The following is a 26137-nucleotide window of genomic DNA, read 5'->3' on the forward strand; positions in this document are numbered from 1 at the left end:
TAGCATTTGTTTCTAAAAAATGTAAAATAATACATTTCAGACTTTAATACTGAGTATAAGGTGAATTCAAAGAAAAAATTCAAGGTTACATAAATCTCTTATGTATTAGTAGTATCAAGGACACTAAAGTAGTATCAAGACATGCCATAAGGCCAAAATGATGCAAGTTCCTTAAAGTGAGAGGAAATTAGGTACATTAGGACAGAAAAAGTAGATGAAGGGAGGCTTTTAGGGAGCCCTAGCAACCAGACGGGCTTGGAAAAGCATGGTGGGAGACACCCATGTCCTCTTGAGCTTACAGTAAATGATCTGCTTCAAATTGCTGGTGGCCAGTGGTTACTTAAAGTTCCTGGCTAGCAATTTGTGGGTGTGTGTCTCATAAATTCTAGTAAGGGAAACATAAAATAGCTAGTCAGCTCTACACCAGGATTGGAAAAGTGTGCAAATTCCTTGTAATAACCACACCTTATATTTGCACAATACAGGGAAAGTCAGTTTCCAAAAAGAGATGGTGTTCACGTTTTTTTGGCAAATGAAAGCAGAAGTTTTATCAACCATGATCATCCAATTGTCAGTAGGTGAATGATAATATTCAACATATTCTCATATATCCTTTTTTTGTGTCTGTTCAAACCTTCTAACTTCTTTATAATGGGGTGGCTTGTTTTCTTATTCATGAGTTTAGAGAGTTCTTGATGCATTCAGGGTGAAAGCTCTTTAACCAGACATGTCATTTCAGAAGATTTTCTCCATTCTGTGATTTACCTCTTCATTCCCTTGTCAGCGTGTTCTAAAGAGTAAACAATTGTAACTGGGATGAAGTACATCATTCCATGTACCTTTTATGGATCATTTTAGATGTCATATCTAAGAAGCCATTGCCTTAATCACTCATACAGTTTCTCTGATGTTATCATCAAGAAATCTTAAAAGTTTCATTTTTAAGTCTATGCTCTATTTTTAGTAAGTGTCCATTTAATCATGTTTTGCCTTGGTGAAGGAAGAGAGAAAATCTGAGGGAAGGGGAGGTAGGTGGTGATAGTACTAGTAACCACTGGGAAAGAGATGCTGATTGACTCAGTTATATGCAGTGTCCCTGAATACATTCTTTGTCTTCATTCTGCATTCTACTTAATGAGTCTAATACCATTGGTGTGCTAGCCCCTTTTCATCACTGTGACAAAATACTTGAGATGGACAACATAAGGATTTATTTTGGCTTATGGTCTCAGATGTTTCAATTCATGGCCATTTGGCCACTTTGGTGTATGCCAAATGTATACTTAGTGTATTACTTAATGGTAAGGCAGAACATCATGGCCAAGAGAGCATTGTAGATTTGAGCTTCTCAGTTCATGGTGGTCAGGAGATAGTGAGCAAGAGAGGAAAGATACAGAAATGAGATATATCATTCAAAAGAATGCTTTCAGTGGTCCACTTACTCCAATGAGACCCATCTAGCTTCCATTACCTCTCAATATGCCATCACATTATGAACTTTCAATGATTTAATCCACTGACTATGTCAGAGGCTTCATTGTTTAGTCACTTCCCCAAAGTCCTACCTCTGAGCATTGCATTGAGAATCAAATTTCAACTCATGGCCTATGAGGGTCATTTCATACCCAAGCCACAACAATTGCATAATTAATTTGGAGCCCATCCCTGAATCAGAACATACCCAGAAGGTTAAAGTCATATCTCTAACTTCCATTCCCAAATCAGTCCTGACATAGAATTCCTTCAAAGTTGACTATCATCAATTTCTTCCACTTGTACTACTACTTCAGTCTATTAAGTGTGAGAATCTATCTACTGTTACCACCAGCCTAAAACCTGGCCTGTCTTGTCATTTTCTTTAACTAATAAAGTTCAACAAAAGTGATGCTATGTCAATTCCAGTGACCTATGCCTTACAGCATGAACTTAACAGGATCTATCGAAAGCTAGCAGAATACAAAGATGTCCATTTATCTTGCTAGACAGCTGGGAAATATAGAGACTAGACTGATCAATGAAAGACTGAAAGAGGTGGAGGTTGGGTGTCTTGGGCATTGCAGATGAAATACCAAATATGTAAGAGGAGCCATCTTGGATCCAGCAGCCCAGGATATAGCCATAGAACCAACAGCTTGCCAATGAGAAATGAGCCTTCCACACTGAACCCTGACCAAACTATAAAATCATGAGCAAATAAGTGGTTGTCACTGATTTAAATCACCAAATTTTAGGTAGTTGCTTACATAATAATAATAAGGAAAACAACCCTCAAGCTTCTATCACAAAAACCCCTATCACACATTTCTATTTAGCAGCTATCAACTTAACAGTTGAATAACTTCAGGACTGAAACCAAATCCCTGGGTTAAATTCCAGCATAGCCAATGTTTGTCTTCTCCCAAAGCAGGCCTTAAAACAGGGCACAAATAGTTTATTTTGGGAGGCAACCAGAAAGCATAATTATGGGCAGACAAAGAGAGGTAATGAGGAAGTATAGGCCAAAATGACACCACTTAGTTGGCAACTGAAGAGGGTTACCACTTTGGGTGATTGGAGTTCCATCTTACTGAGGAATTTTACCCAACCACTGTACTTATGTTAATTTTTCTCCATCAAGAATGCTCCTATTGGCTGGGCGTTGGTGGCACATGCCTTTAATTCCCAGCACTTGGAAGGCAGAGACAGGTGGATCTCTGTGAGTTCGAGGCTAGCCTGGTCTACAGAGTGAGTGCCAGGATAGGCTCCAAAGCTACACAGAGAAACCCTGTCTCGAAAAACAAAAAGCAAAACAAAACAAAAGATTGCTCCTATATGTCCATTTTAACTTGATTTCATCAAGAAAAAAAAAGTGGAGGATAAGAAAGTAGTCCCTGTGTAGCTTGAACTCTTAGAGTCAGCCCTGCTCCTATAGCTGCTTCATCTAGGACAGCATTCTACCCTCTAGTCAAGCACTTCTGCTGAAGAGCCCCCAGAGGAAAACTCTAGGCAGTGTCGATGGTATCCTTAGTTTCCAAGCCCTCTGCTTTTAATTAGCACAGACAATGAAGACAGCATGTGGCTTGTGAAATTTTAATTGCAGTCATATTTTAGATCTTAAAAAGAAAAAGAAAGCTGAAGGCATTACTCAAAGGGAAAGAACACTTTTTCCAGTATAGGCTCCTATTGCTTAATAGTTTGAAGGATCAAATGTGCCTCTGCCAGTTGTTTAGATCTTAAAGACAGAGGAGAAGCAGGAAAACGACAGGTACCTAAAAGTGAGGACGTCAGCAGAAAGCAGGGGCCCTTAACTAATGCCAGCTCCTTTTTCCACTCAGGACCATTTCCAAAGCTCTGAAATCTAACTGTTCCCACTCAACACACACAGAAGGAAGAAGGCTACCCTTTAAAGTAAAACCAGATGACGGAACAAAAGCAATTTGTGCTGTGTCATATGGTCCTACAAAGGTTTAACTGTCCACACAGATTGCCAGGGACACAATGAAAACTGAATAATGGAGGGGAGGCTGCAGCCAGGCTTTGTACAAGGCTACGGACCAAGGCACTGTCTGAAGACTCATAGTATCTGAGGTAGTGAGCATGGGAGAGAGCTAGGGAGACATCTCCTCTCTGACCACACTCATATCTAAGGCTATCTATCTCACTGGCCTCTGTGCTAGAGAGACATTTCCTCTCTGACCATGCTCACATCTAAGGCCATCTCATGGGCCTCTGTTTCCTGACAAATGAGATGATTGCATGTATTTACCATCATTGTTGCTCCATGTGGTAACTCATTATTTTTGCACAACCTCTTGTGTCTTTACAATAATCACACACAGAGAAAAAATGTCTAGAAGTTTATGCCAAACTGCTTAGAGCAGTGATTTTAGGGAGAAAATGGGAGGCCAGAGGAAAATGAAGAGTGAACGTAATTCCAGCTTTTCAGGTCTCTGAGGGTTTTCACAATAAATGCCATTTGCTTTACTTTTTCTTCTGTGCTGGAGCTCAAACTCAGGTTTTTGTGACTTAACAGTCACTTAACAGGAAGTCCTCTACCACCGAGCTGCATCTGCAATTTCTTTCCATCACATTTAGAAGCATCATTTAAGTGTGTTCATCAGAGTCCTAGCTTCTCTACAACATCAAATGGCCTGTTTTAAAGCTAAGCCTAATTTTTCAGACTGCAGGGCAGACGAAAGTAAGATACAGCACAAGAGTTTCATTGTCTCTCCCCAAAGGAGTATGAAATGGGAGTTGTCAGCTGTCTCATCTGCTCTCACTGAAAATCAAGGTCAGAGTGGTTTTCTCACCCCAAACTCCTCTCGTTTTCTCTTTGCAGTCCTCAGAGGAAGTACAGAAACTTAGTGGTTCCTTCCATTTTGTCCAGACACCAAAATGACTCTGTCACTGAACTTTCAGACTAAGTGACAATGTGACAGATACAAATCTACTGCAAAGCAAAGAAGAAAGAACATTTCCTAGAGGGACTAAGGCTGTAACACCTCTGGCCCTCATAAAGACCCCATGTGCGAAGTTCTGGAATGAGAAGGATTGAGTTGAACTCTAAACCACAGGGCAACCATTGAGCCCAAGAATCACTGCCTGCAGACTACAACTGTGACCCACAGGTCAGAGACTCACTGCCTGTGGACTAGCACAGTCACCCACAGGTCAGATCCTGAAAGGATGAATTATGCATGGGAGAAGGACAAGCCCCAAGTCTGTTCCTCAGCCTTCTTCACATTTCAGCACGCAGAAACACACTATAAAGAACATGTGTTTGAGTCAGCCAGTAGTGGCGCATACCTTTAATCCCAGCACTTGGGAGGCAGAGGCAGGCAGATCTCTGTGAGTTTGAGGCCAGCCTGGTCTACAGAGCTAGTTTCAGGACAGCTAGGGCTGTTACACAGAGAAACCGTGTCTCATAAAAACAAGCAAACAAAAAAGAATATGTGCTTGCATCAACTATCTGCTACTGTTTTTTGACCTGGGGAACTTTTTTCAAGCCAAGTGTACATACAAACTGCCTCAGGAGACAAATCTCACAGAGATGATTGAACACAGGGGTTACTCCTGAAGATTGCAGTGTTTGTTTCTGCTCAGTAAGGCCAGGATGGTGTTTCCCAAGGTCCTGTTCTAAAATTTAAAATGAATAAGCCGTTCTCATTAAAAACAACATGTGAAACACTTATCGAGTTAGATTTTCTGAAAAACTGATTTGAAATTGTCCACAGGAATGATTCTCATACATAACTGTTTGAGAAGTACCTGGAGTGTCTGTTAAAACAGGCTGCTGGACTCCAACTTTCCTAGGACCCAGTCTCTGATTCAGTAGTCCTACAGTAGGGCCTGAAAATTTATATACCTCACATACTTGGGTGGTACTGCTACAGGAAGTGGTCTGGGAGCCATGATTTGAGATGATTATTCCTGTTCTTTACAAGAGGGTAACAAGCTACATTAACATTATTGATGATTTTGAGAGTCCTGTGCTACAGAAACACAACCTTGTGTTTAGGACCACTTTCTGTTGCTACAGCCAAACACTAGAGATCGGGTCGTTTAAAATGGACTTATTGGAGGCAGAGGCAGGTGGATCTCTGTGAGTTCAAGGCCAGCCTGGTCTCCAGAGAGAGTGACAGGATAGGCTCCAAAGCCACACAGAGAAATCCTGTCTCAAAACGCCCCCCCCAAAAAAAAGGAAAAAGAAAATGGACTTATTTTGATTGGTGGTTCTGGAGGCAGGGAAGTCCAAGGTAGGAGACAGTGTGGTATAACAATCCTTAGTTGGAATGAGACGGGTAAGTATGTGTGTATAGATGCCACATGAGAGGTAGCCTTGCTTTATAATAATCCAAAATCACTATACTTGATCCAGTCCTATGAAAGTAAGGACCCACTCGTGGGAACAGCATTAATTCTTCCTGGTGTTCTATGAATCTCTTTAAAGTCTCATATCCAAATATGCTAACTAAATTTCATTCTGAGTTTTGGAGGGGGACAAACTGTAGTAGGCCTTAGCACTGAGCATGTCTCAACTTAATGACAAAGCAATATGCATAAACAGGAGATATCTATGCATCTCTTGGAAGTGCTTCAAAGAAGTATGTAGGAGACATTAGAGGGCTTTGAGGCCCATCATATAGCAAGATCCTGACAGGGCAATGCATCCAGAGAAACCAGCGTCCATAGTCTCCAACCCTGGCAACATCAAGGCAATCTGTCAACAGGTAGCAAAGGCCAGGCCATTTCCAACTTGGATTATAACACTGGGAATTAGCCAAGGACTGGAAAGAATCCATTGAGAACTGAGTTTGTAGAGAATTTGAGACATCTTGGTATTACAGTCCCAAACCTAGAAAGCTAGATATACAGTTGTGTGCTATATAGATTGAGTATAATGTGAGTTGTAACATGCTTGTCTAGATCTCCAAGATGAGTCCAGTGTTGAGTCTACTGGTCGGGAAGAAGCAATTCCAAATACCTAGGCATCACTGGTAAAAGGGCAGGCTGCAATTTCATAGGTCTGGAGTGGTGTTCAAAATCCAACATTTCTCTAAAGCTGAATCTCAAGTTACATTTTCAAAAGCAAGACCTTATATTAAGCATTGGCAAAATTTTTAGTCATACTATTTTTAGTTTCATAAGACATAATCTCTGTCAAGATGAGTCAATATTACCTTTATATCACCAAATGGGCACATACTACACTCAAGGGAATTAATATAGCTGTGTTACAATGGTAGGAAAATTGTTATTAATTTCCTTTTGAATATTTTTACCACTTAAAACTTTTGCTCGACTAATAATATGAAAACAGGAGCCAAATGTGGCATGCCTGGACCAGGTTGCAGACTGTACTCAAATTAACTATTCCCTGCTTCAGATCTTTCAAATTAAAATTCACCAGACTCTGCAATTGGGTCTTTTTAGAGACCATTGTTGGGTTCATAACCACAAGCCCACCCCAACATAACCCACAAATAACCCTCTTAGATGCTATTAAACAACTAAATCACTCTAGCCTTTCCAATTTGTGGAATTTTCAGGGCCTAAATTAAGGCACTGTTGTGTTCTCCCAACCTCTGGTCTTCCTTTCACCCACCCTCCAAGCTGCCACCTCCTCTAACCTCATTGACATTGGTTTCTAGTATGAAGGCAGGTAATTTCAACCTCAGGCTTTAAGGGCCAGTTAGTTGTTCTATTATACTGAGAATAATTAGAATCAAGTCTTGTTAGGAGGAGGAGGAGCAGAAGCAGCCCTGGTTGGTCTACATTTCTTTCCTCTCCCTCTTCCCTGCCTCCCCCGCCCTCCTCTTCCCCTTCCTCTTTGCCCTTTTCAATACTGGGGGTTAAACTTAGGACCTTGTGTGTGAAAGGAAAACGTTGTTTTTTTTTCCCCTGAGCCACATCTCCAATTTCCTTTTTGCTTTTTGAGCTAAGCTATTAATAAGTTCCCCAGGGTGACCTTGAACTTAACTCTTTAGCCCAGGCAGTTCTTAAATTCACCAATACTCTTGCCTTAGCTTTCCATGTAGCTGGGGTACAGAGCTGTGGCATTAAACGCATCTTACTGTTCTTTGTTAAAACTAGCTAAAATTATTAGCTGCAAGGGAAAGCTACACAAGCCCCATGTTAGCAGTCAATCTAAATATATGCTTTGCTGTTTTTCTGGGTTAGGCCAGACAGAGGATGAACTGGTCAGCGACTTAAAATGAAATAGTCGAGGGCCTGAAAAAGAGAGGGAGAAAGCAAAACAAAACAAAAATACCACAAAAAACAAAGAGCTGAGGGCCTGAAGCTTTGAGTTTGTGTTTTGAGTTAGAGAAAGGAATAGAAACCTAAAGGTGTACATGTTTATCTTGGGAATGTAAAGGACTTACAAATGGAAGTCCAGAAGATTCAGCAATGAAGTTAAAACCAACCTCAAAAGTGAGAGGAGAGGAAGTGAGCCATTGTGTGGTGATTCCAAAAAGACAAGCCAATCTTTTTTGGCTAAGGGCTGTGCTCAGTCATCAGACTAGTACTCAAATTTCATCGTCTACAGATCCTCAGCAGGATCTGGTTAAATTGTAGATGCTGATTCATCAAGTTTTGGGGGAGGCCTACATGGATGAATTTTTGACTTGATTCCAGATGAGCCAAAGGTGTAAAGATCATGCTGAAATGCAAGCACAGCTTTTTGTTTTGTTTTCCTTTTTAAATAATCAATGCTTTAAAAGAATACCAGATCCATAGCTTTGTCTCATTTGAGGCTAAACCACTATCACTCAACACAGCTTACATGTCTGCCCAGGGAGTTTCTCACATCATAATATCCAACAGAAGAGCAACCAGGCTCACCACACTAGCCAGTCTTTCCTTTCCCAGTCTCCAGTTCTGGGCCTGCCCCTATTTGTAAATTAGCCCAAAGTCTGTCTAAAGATAGATTTCTATGCCCATGTAATAGGGCATCCTCTTCTAATTCATTGAGAGATTCATTATGGACTAGTAGTACTCCTCCAGTCAGCAATGAAAGACTAGACAATTGGCTTTCTCCAGCCAACATCCTTCCATTGTTTGCAGAAAAGACACAGTTTAGTCACTTAATATGTGAGGGGAAACTCTGAATGAGCAGGGATCATACAATGCCATGTAATAGAAGAGACCATCAGTTGTAAGGGTTAGTGATCCTGAGATTGTACTGATGTTAGAGCATACAATATTAGTGGAGAGGTAAAAGGAGGTAGTCATTCTAGGAAACAGTTTGATAGGTCCTTGGATGTTTCACCTTAGAGTGAGCATATGACCCAGAAGTTCCATTCCTAGGCATCTATACAAGAGAGGGTATGTGTATGTCCCCACAAAGATCTGTATACAAATTTTCACTGCAACATTATTCCTAAGAGACTTAAGGTAGAAGCAACCCATGTTTGCATTAACTATTCAACAGGTAAATATAGTGGCATATATTCATAGAATGGAATAATTATAGGATGGAACCAAGTGACAACAAGGATGAACCTTAAAAGCACTGTGCTAAATGAGAGTCATAACACACAAAAAGATAAGTTTTGTATAACTTGACTTTATAGAGAATGTCAAGAAGAGACAAATCTATAGAGGCAAACAGGCCTAGCAGTCAGAGTGATAAGGGTCTGGGCAGTGACAGCCAAAGGGCAAAAGGTTTCTTTGAGGGAATAATAAAAATGCCCTAAAATTGGTTAAGGAGATGGAAACAGAACTCTATGGATATAGTACAGCCACTAAAGTGCACAGTTTAAATGGGTGAATGGTGTAGTAGGTGAATTATGTCTCAGTAAAGCTGTTAAAATGTCACCCCAAATCAGGTGTGCAACTCAAAACAAGTGGTGTATAGACAAAGCTTATGGGACCCTAATGCCCTCAAAAGAAATCAAGAGCTGATCTTGGGGCAGGAGCTTCTCAAAAACCACTGAGAAATTCCCAAGAAGCCTGACCAATGATGGATGACTAAGAGTACACCCAAAGATTCATATAAATAATGAGGCTGAGTTCATGCATGATGGGGTCTCACGGAGAGTTGCAGCACAATTCATTTGAGGAGTTTGTCTAGTTTTTGAGCCCAGAAAAGTGCTTAATGTGTAGTAGTCACACCCAACATAAATTCAGACACAGTCCTGCAGGAGTGAAGGCAATTCACTTCACTGAGCTCTAACTACAGCTCTACTTCTAACTACCTAATGTGACTTCAGACATGCCAACTGACGAGGCCTGAGAGGCGCCTACCTAAAATGCATGAAGAGCTCATTTCTGAGGCATCCTTACTGCCTGAAGTTCCACAGCAGCTGAAATAGGCATTCTGCTCAGGGGAACCTTGGTATAAAGGAAAGAAACTCCTACAGAAATGTAGATAGAGCCTGAGACATTCATCCAGGTGTGTGGGTTGAAGCTGGCCAGAAGCATCCCCTACTGGTATACTATTACCCTCTTGGAGCCAGGTTCCCTGCTAAGCTATGACAATAGATAAATCAATAAGACTCTACATTGGTGAGGGCATTAGATCCACACATAGCTAATACTGAAAGGATATGATTCTAGTCCCTAAAAAGCTGAGCAAAAATCTGAGAAGAAACAGCATTTTACCACAGCCTAGATCTGACAAATACTGAGTCAGTGACAATGTGTCTACAGAGTTCCTATAAGGAATGGCCGTGTGGCAGCTGAGTTTCAGAAAACGGGGAATGTGAACAACAATATCACTTCTTCAACAGTCCACAACATGTCTGAAAACTATTGGCTTGATTCTTACCCTGTGGCACCAATTTAACTGGTGTGCTTGAATATTCTTGGAAGCATGGACCAGGCAGGGTCACTCAGCTCAGTCACCCACACAATAAGTCACAGACCAAAGCCAATCATTAGAGGACACTAGGGTGCAACTTCATTGAAGATATGTCCACTAAACACAACTGGAGGTTAATTGTGATGGTGACACCAGAAAACAAATTGCTGGTACATGTGACTAATAGCACTATAGGTCACTATAAGAGCAGGACAGAAAAATTAATGCAATGATATTTGAAAGCCAAGCAAAAAGTCTGCAATTGTCCACTCTCTTCATATCTATTCATTAGAGTATTCAAAGTTGTAGCTAGAACAATAAGACAAAAGGAGATGAAGGGAAAACAAATTGGAAAGGAAGAAGTCACACTTTTGCTATTTGCAGATGATGTGATTATATACATAAATGACCCAAAAAATTTCTACTAGGGAACTCCTACAGCTGACAAACACCTTCAGTATTGTGACTGGATACAAGATTAACTCAAAAAACTTAGTCACCTCTTATATACAAATGAGAAAGAAATCAGGGAAACAACACCCTTCATAATAGCCACAGTAATATAAAATATCCTGGGGTAACTCTAACTAATGAAGTGAAAGAGCTGTATGACAGAAACTTCAAGTGGGATTAACATAGTAAAAATGGTGATCTTACCAAAAGCAATCTACAGATTCAATGCAATCCCAATCAAAATTCCAAAACAATTCTTCACAGACCTCAAAAGAACAATATTCAACATCATATGGAAAACAAAAAACCCAGGATATCTAAACACAATCCTATAAAATAAAGAAATTTCCAGAGGCCTTACCATTCCTGACTTAAAGCTCTACTTTAGAGCTATACTAATAAAAACAGCATGGTATTGAAATAAAAACATATAGGTGGATCAAAACAATTGAATAGAAGACTCTGATGTAAATTCACACACCTAAGAACACTTGTTTTTTGTCAAAGAAGCCAAAATTATACAATGAAAAAGAAAACATCTTCAAAAAATGATGCTGAAATAACTAAATGTTGGCATATAGGAAAATGCAAATAGATCCATATCTATTATCTTGCACAAAACTCAACTCAAAATGGATCAAATACCTCAACATAAAACCAGTTACATTGAACCTGACAGAAGAGAAAGTGGGAAGTAGCCTTCAATGCATTGACACAGGAGACAACTTCCTGAATATAACACCAGTAGCACACACAATGAGATAAACAACTAATAAATGGGACTTCATGAAACTGAAAAGCTTTTGTAAGGCAAAGGACACTGTCAATAAGACAAAACAGCTACAGAATGGGAAAAGACCTTCACCGTCCCCACATCTGACAGAGGGCTGATTTCCAAAATTAATGAAAAACACAAGAAACTAGACATCAAAATACCAAATAATCCAATTAAAAATGGGGTGTAGGGGGGATACCTGAGGCCGGGGGACTTCTTACAGTGGTGGATCCCATTCGGTGGAATCCAGCCCATCCAGAGACTGCCACGGCCCCGGTACCAGTCCTGCCTCCATCCATGGGACTAGGAAGAGGAAAGACATCTGAGTGTTGGGTCTGTTTGCCTCTACCAGAAGGGAACTTTGGTCCTGTACCCACCAGGAGAGGAATAGGTCCCTTCTACACCCACTGTAAGAAGCAATGGGAAGAAGACAATATAAAAACACATTCAACAACAGAAAAGCCAATATGACAACACCAGAGTCTAGGGACCCTACACCAGCAACACCTGAACATCAAAACACAGAAGAAACATAACAGAATGACCTTAAAAACATCTTCATGATAGAGGACCTCAAAGAGGATATGAGAAAATCCCTTAAAGAAATGGAAGAAAAAAATACTAGAAGTCAACAAATCTCTGAAGAAAAGGCAAGAAAATACAATCAAACAGCTGAAGGAAACAATTCAGACAGTTCAGGACCTGAAACCTGAAATAGAGACAATACAGAAAACACAAACTGAAGGAATTCTGAAATAGAATGGCAGAGCAAATGATCAGGAAATACAGATGCAAGCATAACCTACAGAATACAAGAGATGGAAGAGAGAATCTCAGGAGTTGAAGACACACTAGGAGAACTAGATTCATCGATCAAAAAAGTCTTAAATCCAACAAATCCCTAACACAAAATATCCCGGAAATATGGGACACTGTGGAAAGACCAAACCTAAGAAAAATAGATATAGAAGGTGAAGAAACCCAACCCAACTCAAAGGTGCAGAAAACATATTCAACAAAATCATAGAAGAAAACTTTCCCATCCTAAAGAAAGACATGTCTATGAAAGTACAAGAAGCCTACAGAACACCAAATAGAGTGGACCAAAAAAAGGTCTCCTCACCACATAATAATCAAACCACAAACATACAGAATGAAGAAAGAATATTAAGAGCAGCAAAGGAAAAAGGTCAAGTAACATATAAAGGCAAATCTATCAAAATTACACCTGATTTTTTCCATGGAACCTCTGATAGCCAGAAGGTCTTGGATAGATATTCTACCTACACTTAGAGACCAAGGAGGCCAGCCCAGACTACTATACCCAGCAAAGCTTTCAATCAATATAGATGGCGAAAACAAGATATTCCATGACAAAATAATACATATCCACCAATCCAGCCCTACAGAAATTTCTGGAGGGAAAACTGCAACCCAAGGAAGTTAACTATAACCAGAAAAACTAGGCAATAGATAATCCCACTTTACCAACAGCCAAAAGAAAAAGGGGATGGAATCCCACACATAATTTCATCACTGCCACCAAATCCAAAACAAACAAGAAGGAACATTCAAGGGTCATTAATATCCCTCAATATTAATGGTTTTAACTCACCTATAAAAAGACACAGGTTAGCAGGGTGGATAAGAAGATAGAATCCATCCTTCTTCTGCATACAAGAAACACACCTCAACTTCAAAGACAGAATGTACCTCAGAGTTAAGGGTTGGGAAAAGATTTTCCAATCAAATGGACCCAAGAAACAAGCGGGGGGGGGGAGCAATCTTAGTATCTAACAAAATAGACTTTACACTAAAATTAATCAAAAGAGATAAAGAAGGTCACTTCCTACTTATCACAGGTGAAATCCATCAAGATGAAGTCTCAATTCTGAATATCTATGCCCCAAATACAAAGGCATCCACGTTGGTAAAAGAAACACTACTAAAACTCAAATCACACATAAAACCTCACACACTTACAGTGGGAGACTTCAACACCCAACTTTCACCACTAGACAGAAACACCAGACAGAAACTTAACAAAGAAACAAAGGAACTATTAGAAGTTATGGTCTAATTGGGCTTAACAGACATCTATAGAACATTCCATCCAAATACAAACGATATAATTTCTTCTCAGTGCCTCATGGAACCTTCTCTAAAATTGACCCCATACTTGGCAACACAGCAAACCTCAACAGGTACAAAAAATAAAATAGCCCCTGTATCTTATCAGACCACCACGCTTTAAAGTTAGAATTCAACAACAACATAAATGGCAGAAAACCTACAAACTCATGGAAATTGAATAATGCCCAACTGCATCATTCCTGGGTCAAGGAGGAAATAAAAAAGAAATTGAAGATTTCCTAAAATTTAATGAGAATGAGGACTCAACATACCCAAACTTATGGGATACTTTGAAAGCAGTGCTAGGAGGAAAGTTCATAGCAATAAGTGCCCACATGAAGAAACTGGAGAATAGTCACACCAGAGAATTGACAGAACAACTGAAAGCTCTAGAACAAAAAGAAGCCAACACACCATGGAGGAGAAGATGCCAGGAAATAATCTAATTGAGGGCTAAAATCAATAATGTAGAAACTAGGAAAACAATACAAAGAATTAATATAACAAAGAGTTGGTTCTTCAAAAAATTAAAAAAAAGATAGACAAACCTTTATCCAAACTTACCAAACAGCAGAGAGTGAACAAATCAATAAAATCAGAAATGGAAAGGGGGCATAACAACAGACACGGAGGAAATCCAGAGAATCATCAGGTCATAATTTGAAAACTTGTACTTCACAAAATTTGAAAATCAAAAGGAAATGGACAATTTTCTGAATAGATTTCACTTACCAAAATTAAATCAAGAACAGATAAGCAACTTAAATAGACCTATAACCCCTAATGAAATAGAAGCAATCATCAAAAGTCTCCCAACCAAATAAGCCCAGGGCCAGATGACTTCAGTGCAGAATTCTACCAGAAATTCAAGGAACAATTAACAACAGTTCTCCTCAAAGTATTCCACACAATAGAAGCAGAAGGGTCATTGCCAAACTCTTTTTTACTAGGCTTCAATAACCTTGGTACCCAAGCCACACAAACACACAACTAAGAAAGCGAACTACAGACCAATATCCCTCATGAACACTGATGCAAAAATACTAAATAAAATACTGGCAAATCAAATGCAAGAACACATCAGAGAAATCATCCACCATGATCAAGTAGGCTTCATCCCAATGATGCAAGGATGGTTCAACATACAAAAATCCATCAATGTAATCCATCATATAAACAGACTGGGAAAGAAATCATCATCTCACTAGATGCTGAAAAAGCCGTTGACAATGTCCAACACCCATTCATGATAAAGGTCTTGGAGAGATCAGAGATAACAGGAATGTACCTAAACATAATAAAGGCAATATACTGTAAACCAACAGCCAACGTCAAAATAAATGGAGAGAAACTCAACACGATTCTCCTAAACTCAGAAACAAGACAAGGCTGTCCACTCTCCCCATGCCTCTTCAATATTGTCCTTGAAGTTCTAGCCAGAGCAGTAAGACAAAAAGGAAATCAAGGGGATGCAAATTGGAAAGAAAGAAGTCAAACTTTCACTATTTGCAGATGATATGATAGTCTACATAAGTGACCCAAAAAAACTCTACAAGGGAACTCCTACAGCTGATAAACACCTTGAACAAAGTGGCAGGACACAAAATTAACTAAAAAAATCAGGAGCCCTACTATATACAGATGATAAATGAGCTGAGAAAGAAATCAGAGAAATAACACCCTTCCAATTGCCACAGACAACATAAAATACCTTGGGATGATGCTAACCAAAAAAAGAGAAAGACCTGTATAGCAAGAACTTTATGTCTTTAAAGAAAGAAATTAAAGAAGATACCAGAAAATGGAAGGATCTCCCATGGATAGGTAGGATCAACATAGTAAAAATGGCAATCTTGCCAAAAGCAATCTACAGATTCAATGCAATCCCCATCAAAATCCCAGTATAATTCTTCACAGACATTGAAAGAATAACTCTTAACTTTATATGGAAAAACAAAAGACCCAGGATAGCCAAAAAAACCCTGTACAGTAAAAGAACTTCCAGGGGCATCACCATCTCTGACTTCAAGCTATATTATAGAGCTATAGTCCTGAAAACAGCTTGGTATTGGCACAAAAATAGACAGGTAGACCAATGGAATTGAATTGAAAACCCTGATAATAACCCCACACACCTACAAACACCTGATTTTTAACAAAGAAGCTAAAGATAAACAATGGAATAAAGAAAGTATCTTCAACAAATGGTGCTGGCATAGCTGGATGCTGGCATGCAGAAGATTGCAGATAGATCCATGCCTATCGCCATGCACAAAACTTAAGTCTAAATAGATCGAATACCTCAAAATAAATCCAGACACACTGAACCTATTAGAAGAGAAATTTGGAAATACCCCTGAACAAATTGGTACAGGAGACCACTTCCTGAACATACCATTAGCACAGACACTGATATTGAAAATTAATAAATGGGACCTCCTGAAACTTAGAAGCTTCTGTAAGGCAAAAGACACAGTCAGCAAGACAAAACGGCAGCCCACAGAATGGGAAAATATATTCAACAACCCCACATCCGACAGAGGGCCTATCTCCCAAATTTACAAAGAACTCAAGAAGGTACTCTCAAAACACCAAATAATCCAGTTAAAAAGTGGGGTACAGAACGAGATAGACAATTCTCAATACAGGAATCTAAAATGGCTGAAAGACACACAAGAAAGTATTCAACATCTTTTGCCATCAGGGAAATGCAAATCAAAACAACTCTGAGATACCATCTTACGCCTGTCAGAATGGCTAAAATCAAAAACACCAATGGCAGTTTGTGCTAGAGAGGATGTGGAGGAAGGGAACACTCCTCCACTGCTGGGGGGGTGCCAACTCGTACAGCCACTTTGGAAACCACTATGACTGTTTCTCAGGAAGATGGAAGTCAGTCTACCACAAGATCCAGCAATTCCACTCTTAGGCATATACCCAAAAGAAGCACATTCATACAAGGACATCTGTTCAACTATGTTCATGGCAGCATTATTTGTAACAGCCAGAACATGGAAGCAACCTAGATGCCCCTCAATTGAAGAATAGATAGAGAAAATGTGGTGCATTTACATAATGCAGTACTGCTCAGCAGAAAAAAAAAACACAATAGAATCTTGAAATTCCCAGGCAAATGGATGGAACTAGAAAAAAACATTCTGAGCGAGGTAACCCAGTCACAAAAAGACAAACTAGGTATGTACTCACTCATACATGGATTTTAGATCTAGAGCAATGGATTACCAGCCCACAATCCACACCACCAGAGAAGCTAGGAAACAAGGAGGACTCTAAGAGAGACATACATGTTCCCCTGGAGAAGGAGAAAGGGACAAGATCTCCTGAGAAAATTGGGAGCATGGGGGGAGGGGAGAGGGAGCTAGGAGAATGAGAAGGGGAGAAGAGGTGAGCAGGACATGAGGGAGCAGGAATTTTTAATTGGGGGAAGAAGAGAGGAGAGTAAGAAAAGAGATACCATAATAGAGGGAGCCATTATAAGTTTAAAGAGAAATCAGGCGCTAGGGAAATGTCTGTAGATCCACAATGATGTCACACAAACTAACAATCTAAGCAACAGAGGAGGGGCTACCTTAAATGCCCTACCCTGATAATGAGATAGATGACTGACTTATATGGCATCCTATAGCTTTCACCCAGCAGCTGATGGAAGTGGAAGCAGACACCCACAGCTAAACACTGAACTGAACTGGAATCCAGTTGCAGAGAAGGAAGAGTGATGAGCAAAGGGGTCAAGAATAGGCTGGTGAAACAAATAGAAACAGCTGACCTGAACAAGGGGAGACTGTTGGTTCCCAAACTGATATCTGGGAAACCAGCATGGGACTGATCCAGACCCCCTGAACATGGGTGTCAGTGAGGAGACCTCGGAAATCTATGGGGCCTTTTGTAGTATATCAGTACTTATCCCTAGATTAGGAATAGACTTTGGGAGACCATTCCACATAGAGGGACACTCCCTGATCATAGACACAAAGGGGTGGACCTAGGCCCTATACCAAAGAATATTACAGACTGGGAAGACCCCCTATGGAAGGCCTCACCCTCCCTGGGGAGCAGAAAGGGTATGGGAGAGGTAGGGTGTTAGTTGGGGGGGCAGGGGAAGAGGGGAGGCAGAGAGAACTGGGATTGACATGTGGAATAATCTTCTTTATAATTTAAACAAAAAATGGAGAGAAAGAAAAATGGGGTACAGATCTACATAGAGAATTTTCAACAGTAGAATCTCAAATGGCTTAAAGACATTTAAGGAATTGTTCAATATCCTTAGTCGTCAGGACAATGTAAATCAAAACAATTCTGAGATACAATCCTACACCTATCAGAATGGCTAAGATCAAAACCACTGACGACAGCTATTTTGGAGAGGATGGGGAGTAAAGGGAACACTCCTCCACTGCTGGTGGGATTGTAAACTTGTGCAGCCACTTTGGAAATTGATATGGCAGTTTCTCAGAAAAATGGGAAGCATTCTAACTCAAGACCCAGGTATACCAATCTTGGGCATATACCCAAAGCATGCTCAATCATACCACAAGGACACTTGGTCAACTATGTTCTTAGCAGTGATATTCATAATATTCAGAACCTGAAAACAACCTAAATGATCCTCAACCAAAGAAGGAATAAAGAAAATGTGGTAAATTTACACAGTTAAGCATTACTTGGCTGTAAAAAAATAATGCTATGAAATTTTCAGGCAAATGGATGCAACTATAAAAACCATCCTGAGTGAGATAACTCACAGCCAGAAAGACAAACACAGTATGTATTCACTCATAGGTGAATATTAGCTGTAACCAGGCTACAATCCACAGCCCTGGAGGGGTTATGTAACAAGGGTCCAAAGAGGGACACATGGGTTTCTCTAATAATGGGAAATAGAAGAGATCTCCTGGGTAAACTGGGGGCAGGGGATGGGAACATGAGGGATCGTACAGGCTGGGGGTGGGACAGAAGTGGAGAGTAATAAAAAGAGATGTTTTAATGGGGGACCATTTTGGGGGCAGGGAGAAACAAGGCCCCAGGGAAACTTCCAGGAACCCACAAGGATGACCTCTGCTAAGATTCCTAGCAATAGTGGAGAGGGTGCCTAAACTGGCCATCTCCTGTAATCAGATTGATGACTACTCTAATTGTCATCAGAAGCCTTCATCCAGTAACTGATGGAAACAAATTCATAGATCCACAGCCAAATACTGGGCTGAACTACAGAAATTCTGTTCAAGAGAGAGAGGAATGATTATATGAGCCAAGGGGTCATCACAAGGGAACCCACAAAAACAACTAACCTGGCTTCATAGGAGCTCACAGACTTTGAACCAGAAGCCTGGAAGCCTGAATGGAGCCAACCTAGGCTCCTCTACATATGTATGACAGTTGCATAGCTTGGTCTATTTGTGGGATCCCTAGCAGTAGAATCAAGACCTGTCCCTTAAACTTGAGCTGACTTTTGGGAATCTATTCTCCATGCTGGGTTGCTTTGCCCAGCCTTCATACAAAGGGAGGAGCTTAGTCCTACCTCAACTTAATATGCCATGCTTTGTTAATACCCATGGGGAGCCTACCCTTTCTGAGAAACAGAGGAGGAGTAGATGGAAGTGTCAGAGGGGAGGAGAGGGGAGAATGGAAGGAGAGGAGGGAGGGGAAACTGGGGTTAGGATATAAAATAAATGCAAAAAATTTGTTAATAAAAAGGTTTTTAAACAAATATATTCAATTTACAACTCCAAGTTTCTTGGATAATGTCCAAACCCATTTATCTTCTGGAGAAACATCCAGTATGAGCTAAGAATTATGGCTGAGTGTATCATTTGGCTGAGGAATGTGAGCTCTGGAGCTTTCTGAGGCCAGAATGTGCCATGTGCTCCTAAGATCAGGTGTAACCAATTATTACCTAGAGCACTTGGTGGCTTAGCAGCACTCCTAAAGACATGTGGTGCAAGCTCTCTTTTTTAAATTTTTATCTGAAACCTTACCCTCAGAACTTACAAACTTCCCAGAGCTACTAAATCTCTTAGAGTCATGTCCTAGGGCAATTCGATGAGCAAAGGTCTCATCAGCTAAGTATGCCCTGACTTTCTTCCTGTCCCATTGGCACTTTTATTCAGAATATTATAAATATTCACTGACATATTGTTATCTTCCATTCCTTTCCCCCTAGTAGTCTTGGAAATTCCGTTAAATTCCACAAATATATTTAAAATTGAATAGTTTGAGTTTTATTCACAACTACTTCAGACCATCAATATCCCAAAGATTGGCTCAATATCCTCTCCCAGACCTTAGACATGGTGCTAACCAAGGGCAGGGAACAATTTCAATCTATGAGTCTATCTACTTTGTTTGCTATTTTTCTTTATTTATCATTTATTTTTATTTGGGGGGGTTGTTGGAGTTTGAGCTTAGGGCATCGGATGTGGTATGGCTTTTTGATCTACACTTAGCCCAGTTTTACTTCTTAAATGGGGAGAACTAGAAACTGTATAGTTGGTGTTCACTAGAGAGGCCACTACCACCTACTCATTGGTTGAATAAAAGATCTCCTATTCTGGTAATTTCATCTTTTGTGTACTTATCTATCTATTTATTTGTTTATTTAAGTGTCCATTTTTTTCTCAGCCCAGGAAGACAGGAAGTCCATCTAGTGAATAGCAGATTTGGATGGGATAGGGGCTTTTCCCTATGTGTGTGTGGGAGGGGGAGATAGCTGCCTCAAGTTATAGTTCTAATTTCAAAATATTCTTAGTGAAGCCCAAAGTCATTCTAATGCAACAGTAGATCTTTAGCATCACCATGTAGGCAGCAGCATTTCCAAGCCTCAGCCTTCATTCAACATGCTGGCAAGTTCCTGCATGACTCCTAGGTATTTCCAGAGCCCATCACACATTTACATTACAGTGTTGGTCACTCTAGGTAACTGTGCCTAGTTCCCCAGAAGATAGGAAGCCACTGAAAAGAAGGAACCGAATACCTTGTTCAGCCCTCTTTTCAAAGCACTGAACCTCTTCATCATTCCTGGCCACTTGAAAAAGGAAGTCTCTGGGTAAAGCTCAGATTTCATTACAGAAGGCCAAAACCAATTCTATTTCAGAGAAGAATTTAAACTTCCCGGAGGAAGAGCAGCCCCTCTCAAAGCAGAAGGCCCACTGAAGCTGGCAGTTCCGAAATCTTACAGTTAAAGATGTGAGGCTGGCTCAAGGACCTTCCTACAAACTAGCACTTGAGAGGCAATTATTCATACTGCTATTTTGTAAGAGAATCTTCAACCTGAATGTTAATCATAACTTGACTACCACAAACTCCATACTATGTTACAGTTTGGCAACAGTAAACCTCTTGAAACTCTCTTTGCTTTCAATTACTAGCTTTAGTTGTGTTTACTGAAAGGGGAATTGATGTAGCATATATGAAGTGGCCAACAAAAATAAGTGCAAACTCCAGCTCATGCATGCACTCAGTGTCTCATCTTACAGCCCCCAACAGAGACAGTTATTGCTTAAACAGAGGGTACTCATGGATTTAAAATGAAACTCTGTGGCCAGCAAGCCATAGTTTCTATGTATGTATGTATACATACATTTACCTATACATGCACCTTTCTTGCAGATCATCAGAGTTTCAAGGTCCATTAAATTCCATAAGTACAAATACTCATCAGCACCAGGTAGTCTGATAAGTATTCTCAGGAATACAGATAAGGGTAAAACACAGTACAAGCATGGCTTTTAGGGACCCAGAATCTAGAAAAGGAGTGCATAACTTACAATTCATGGAATGTGTGATAAAGACCACAAAACAGCCACAGGGAGCTGTGCTTTTAAAGAAAGACAGGAGGCTTCCCTTTCAGTGATCCAGAAATAATTTCAAGAGCTGGAGTGTAGCTCAGCCATAAAGCATATACATACATACATACATACATACATACATACATACATACATACATACGGTCATGTGTCCCAAGGTCATGTGTCCCATCCCCATCACTGGGAGGGAAGGAAGGAAGGAAGGAAGGAAGGAAGGAAGGAAAGAAGGAAGGAAGGATTGGTCAGTTAATTTCATCAAAGTGTGGATGCTGCAGATAATAGGGAGAATTTGGTACAGTCAAATGACTAGGTGGGTCACTCTAAGGTACAGGCAGTGGCATCTACAAAGAAAGAAAACTTAACTAAACTGTTATAGGGCCACATAGTGCATATGGACTACGTTATAGGTAGCCAAGAGTGAACACTTGAAAACTGTGCTGGAACCATCTAACCCATACAAATTAGTCCATTTAGGGGCTGGGAAGAGAGCTCAACCAGTAAAGTGTTTGCCATATATTTGAGCTCAGATCGAAGTATCCACATAAAAAGTCAGGTATCATGACACACACTTGTAATCCCAGCACTGGATAAGAGAAGACAGGAGGATTCCTGTACCTCTTTGCCCAGCTAGTCTTGCCCAATTGATGAGCCCCCAGTTTAGTGAGAGACCCTGCCTCAGAGAACAAATAAGGTGGAAAGAAACAGAGGAAGACACCTGAAACTAATTTATAGATTTCACAAGACACACACACACACACACACACACACACACACACAGAGAGAGAGAGAGAGAGAGAGAGAGAGAGAGAGAGAGAGAGAGACAGAGACAGAGACAGAGACAGAGACAGAGAGAGGGAGGGAGGGAGGATCAGTATTTGGCTGGCAAAAAAGGACAATGAGTTAGCTTCAGAGAGACTAACAGAGATTGTTACAGTTGTCATCTAGAAGGAAAGGGATGAAGGGATGTACTTTGATTATGGGGCAAGGACTGAGGAGGCGGGAAGGTCTGAAATTGGTGTCTTAATGATGGTTCCTGGTACCTTGTTCAACTCACAAATCTGTGAAATGAGAAGTGGCGACAATTTACTGTACGGGAAGTGTTCTCAACAAAGACAATGCCAGACGAAAATGCCCTCTTCTCTCTAGCAGATCCCCTTTTATATTGCAGAGTAATTTTGCCAGTTGATTATATGCCTTAAACACAAATAGAAATTTCTAGCCAGTTTCTGGTGAGACCTTAATTGTAGAGCCTGAACCAGGTGCTCAGCTCCTAATACTTATCTCCAGATGTGGCTGGCAATTCTGAAGACTGCTTCGACTGCCGTGGTCTGATGTGGGTTTAAGTTTTCCTAACTAATGAACCCACAGTACATTACCTGTTTTTTCCAGTACTAGGAAGACTCACAAAGCCTTTCTCCGTGTCCACAGCATTCATTCTCTACCCTCAACTTTGTTTGCAGGAGGTAGAGTGAACTTCCAAACTCTGAGACATACAGAGGCTTTCAATAATTCATTTAAGAATAGAATTAATGAAAAGTCCCATTCATCAAAAGGATCCAAACACAAACACAGGCAACTTTGCTAGGAGCACTTCTTCATATGTTTTATGTGGATTTCTGTAGACACGAAGTCTTTACTAGACTTCAAATACTACATCAGAGGCCCAGAAAAGCTGCATCAATGGTTGGAAGAACTCCAGAGAGCTTCTCTGGGTGGTAACAGGGATGATTTGCCCTTTTTCTGACAGATTTGCTATAAGAGCTCACATGGTGCTGATGGGGTCCTAAATTCCTAGCTCCCTCTTTGTGAGGTTCCAGATCCAAATCTTTTTTCACTGGCTCTTCCTGAAGACATGCTGTCTGTCCACTTACTGAGGGGGTGCCTCTGAGTCAACCTTTAAAACCTGTCACCCCACAACTAGTAGTGAACTCAGAGGATACAATTTGCCTGCAGATGTACGAGTCTGGCGTATTCCCCAGACTTTTACAATCTCTGGCTTGGACTGAAATCCCCTCTGTTGGGATTCAACAGGCCCTGCAGAGCTCACTTCCCAAGATACTCCTCTGGGATGTGCCAAGAGAGGGCGCCAGCTGAGTAGTATTCTGTAATGTAGAAAGCGAGCGCCTGAGGTCTATAGCAGGAAGTGGGGGAGCAAAGGGAGGGGGAAATAGTATGATTATATCAAAAATAAAATAACTGATTTTAAAAAAGAAACGGTCTAGAAATATGCTAGACAAATGGGGAGGGGTCTTCAGAGAAATGCTTCCTTAGCTTCTGAGAAAAGGCAGGTGGCAGGTTAGGAATCAGCAGAACAGTGCCAACGAGGTACCTGGTAGCTGCCTGACTGAGGGAGGAGGGACCTTCAGGCTGTCTAACTGAGCCAAGCAAGCCAAGGGCAAGTCCCAAAACATAAGCAGTAGTAAGTGCCTGAGCTGGCCAATCTAGGATTCTGTGGGTGTCTGAGGCTTGGCAGTAAGCTATACTATATAAGGGTAGAAGCTGAGAGAAAGGGGGTGGGGGCAGGAATGAGGAGGAAAAGCCTACGAAAAAGGAAGGGAGTCTGCCTGGGATAGGCTCAGCCAGAAGTCGAGATTTCTTCTTTTAGTCTGTCTCTCCTTCCCCTCTAAGCTCCTTTTAACACAGTTGTTGTCAAGGAGGTGGGAGTGGGAACACTCACATCATAAAAGGACAATTCCCTGGCAAAGGAGGTAAAGCATCTTTTGCATTTTGCCTCTAATCAGTTACTTCAAAACGTCAAACCAGCAAGCATCAGATCAAAACACAAATCTTGTCTATTAAGTCACACATCATTCATTCATTCATTCATTCATTCATTCATTCACTCTGAACATGACCTCTACATCTCACCAGCTCCCTCGCTGGCAACTTATCTTTTTATCTCCGTTCTCCTCAGGCTCCAGGTTTAAACTGCCCACAGTGATGTCGAACACACAGGCTAGTATTTGTATATCTTATAATTCATGTCACCACTTTTCTATTGACAGAAACTTGAAACTTCTGCAAAGATTGATTCTTCATTCCAAGGCCACAGGGTGCCCTGCTCCTCTGAAGTTCTCTGTTAACCTAACATTCATTGTGAGGACATTAACTGGAGATTTTTTTTATTATTTTTTTCATTTTACATACCAACACCAGTTCCCTCTCCCTCTGCTTCTCCCAGCTCCCTCACTTTCCCCCAATCCCACCCCCATCCCACTCCTCAAAAGGGTTAAGGCCTTCCTTGGTGAGTCCAAAGTTTGGCATGCCAAGATGAGGCAGGACCAAACCGCCTCCGCTCACCCCTATCAAGGTTGAGCAAGCTATCCCACCAGAGGGAATGGGCTCCAAAAAAACACTTCATGCACCGGGGAGAAGTCAAGCCACATAACTGTCACCCACATCCAGAAGGCCTGTTAACTAGAGAATTTTAAAGAGGCATTTCCAAAGAGAATTTTCCCTGCCATGTGAAAACCCAGTAAATACCAGGGTCCCCTTAGATGCTGGAGACCACGCCCTCCAGCACAACCCTGAGCCTTTTTCACTTTCTCTGGTGCTAACCAAGTGCATGCCACATGTCACCACTCTCAGCTGGCACTTCTCCCTCAGAGAAGCAAACTTTCTCGGAATTCCGGAGTATGCAGCGCGGGGCGGTGGAGTGAAGTGGCGGGGGAGAGGGGGAGGGCACGGGACAAGAGGACACGTGAAGGCTCCTCGGGCAGCTCCAGAGTCGGGGGCAAGATATGGGGCTCCTACCAAAAATAAGCTGCCAGGCCCACAGCGCTGACAGCCATCAAATCCTCCGTGAGGGCGGGGAGGTGGGGAGCAATGCGGTGTGGTGAGAAAGAAGCAAGTGAGCCTGTGGCCAAACTTCTCTTCGTAGCCTTCTGTGTCAAGAGGGTTTGATTTAAACCTCGGAGCCCTGGGAGCAGAAGGTGCACAGGCTCAGGTTCTGGGAGCTTCTTGATCTGATAGCACTCCCTTTCATGTATTCAGTCCCTGGGACTGGGCAAACTGAGTTCAAAGTAAACAAAGGGCGCCCCCACGCCTCCCGCTGTTCGAGGAGAGGGGTTTCAGTAGAGGGCTTCAAGCCGGGGAGACACCCCCATCTCTAGCTCCTACCTGGGAAGCCCCGGCTCGGCGGGACACGCAGCAGGAGTACCAGTAGCAGCAACAGCAGCGCTTGAGGCAGGAACAGCACCGACCCGAGTCCCGGGCTCCCCATGGCGAGCCTGCGCTTCCCTCGTTCAGCAGGCTGCACAGAGCGCTTAAGGGGCGGGAGGAACCCTGGAGACTAAAGGGCTGTGCAGTGAGCCAGAGCTGCTATGGCCAGGCTGGAAAACTCCTCCTCGGCCTCTTTCTTTCCCTCCCTCCCGTCTGGGGCCTGCCCTCCCTCCTCCTCCTCCTCCTCCCTGGAACACAGAGTGGTTCAGGGCTCCCCGCCCCACCAATTGCTCACCCCCTCTTTTTTTGTTCCATTCCTTCTTTCTGGAAAGCGGGCTGTTCCTTTCGGAGCCAAAGGTCGCCAGCGAGAGGCCCTAGAAACCCAAAGGATACATCCAAAAGTATCCTTTGCTCCATTTGCTCCTCAGCTCCCACACACAAGCTAGTATCTCCAGGACCTCAGGGATCCTGGACCCTTAGAACAAATACGTGTGTATTGAAGGCTGAAGG

General features: G+C 41.5%; 1 protein-coding gene across 2 annotated transcripts in view; it reads right to left on the reverse strand.

Moving 5' to 3' along the window:
* The window catches only part of Srpx (sushi repeat containing protein X-linked), a 76684-nt gene extending 50857 nt beyond the window's left edge, over positions 1 to 25827 (reverse strand). For both annotated transcript variants that reach the window (XM_027433279.2, XM_027433278.2), the window contains exon 1: positions 25586 to 25827. In XM_027433279.2, the coding sequence (XP_027289080.1) occupies positions 25586 to 25688 (103 nt within the window). In that variant the 5' untranslated portion in view covers positions 25689 to 25827. The remainder of the gene's footprint in view (positions 1 to 25585) is intronic.
* Between the last annotated feature and the right edge of the window lie 310 nt (positions 25828 to 26137).

The sequence above is a fragment of the Cricetulus griseus genome, chromosome X (genome assembly GCF_003668045.3).
Source record: "Cricetulus griseus strain 17A/GY chromosome X, alternate assembly CriGri-PICRH-1.0, whole genome shotgun sequence".
In the NCBI taxonomy this organism is placed as follows: Eukaryota; Metazoa; Chordata; class Mammalia; order Rodentia; family Cricetidae; genus Cricetulus; species Cricetulus griseus.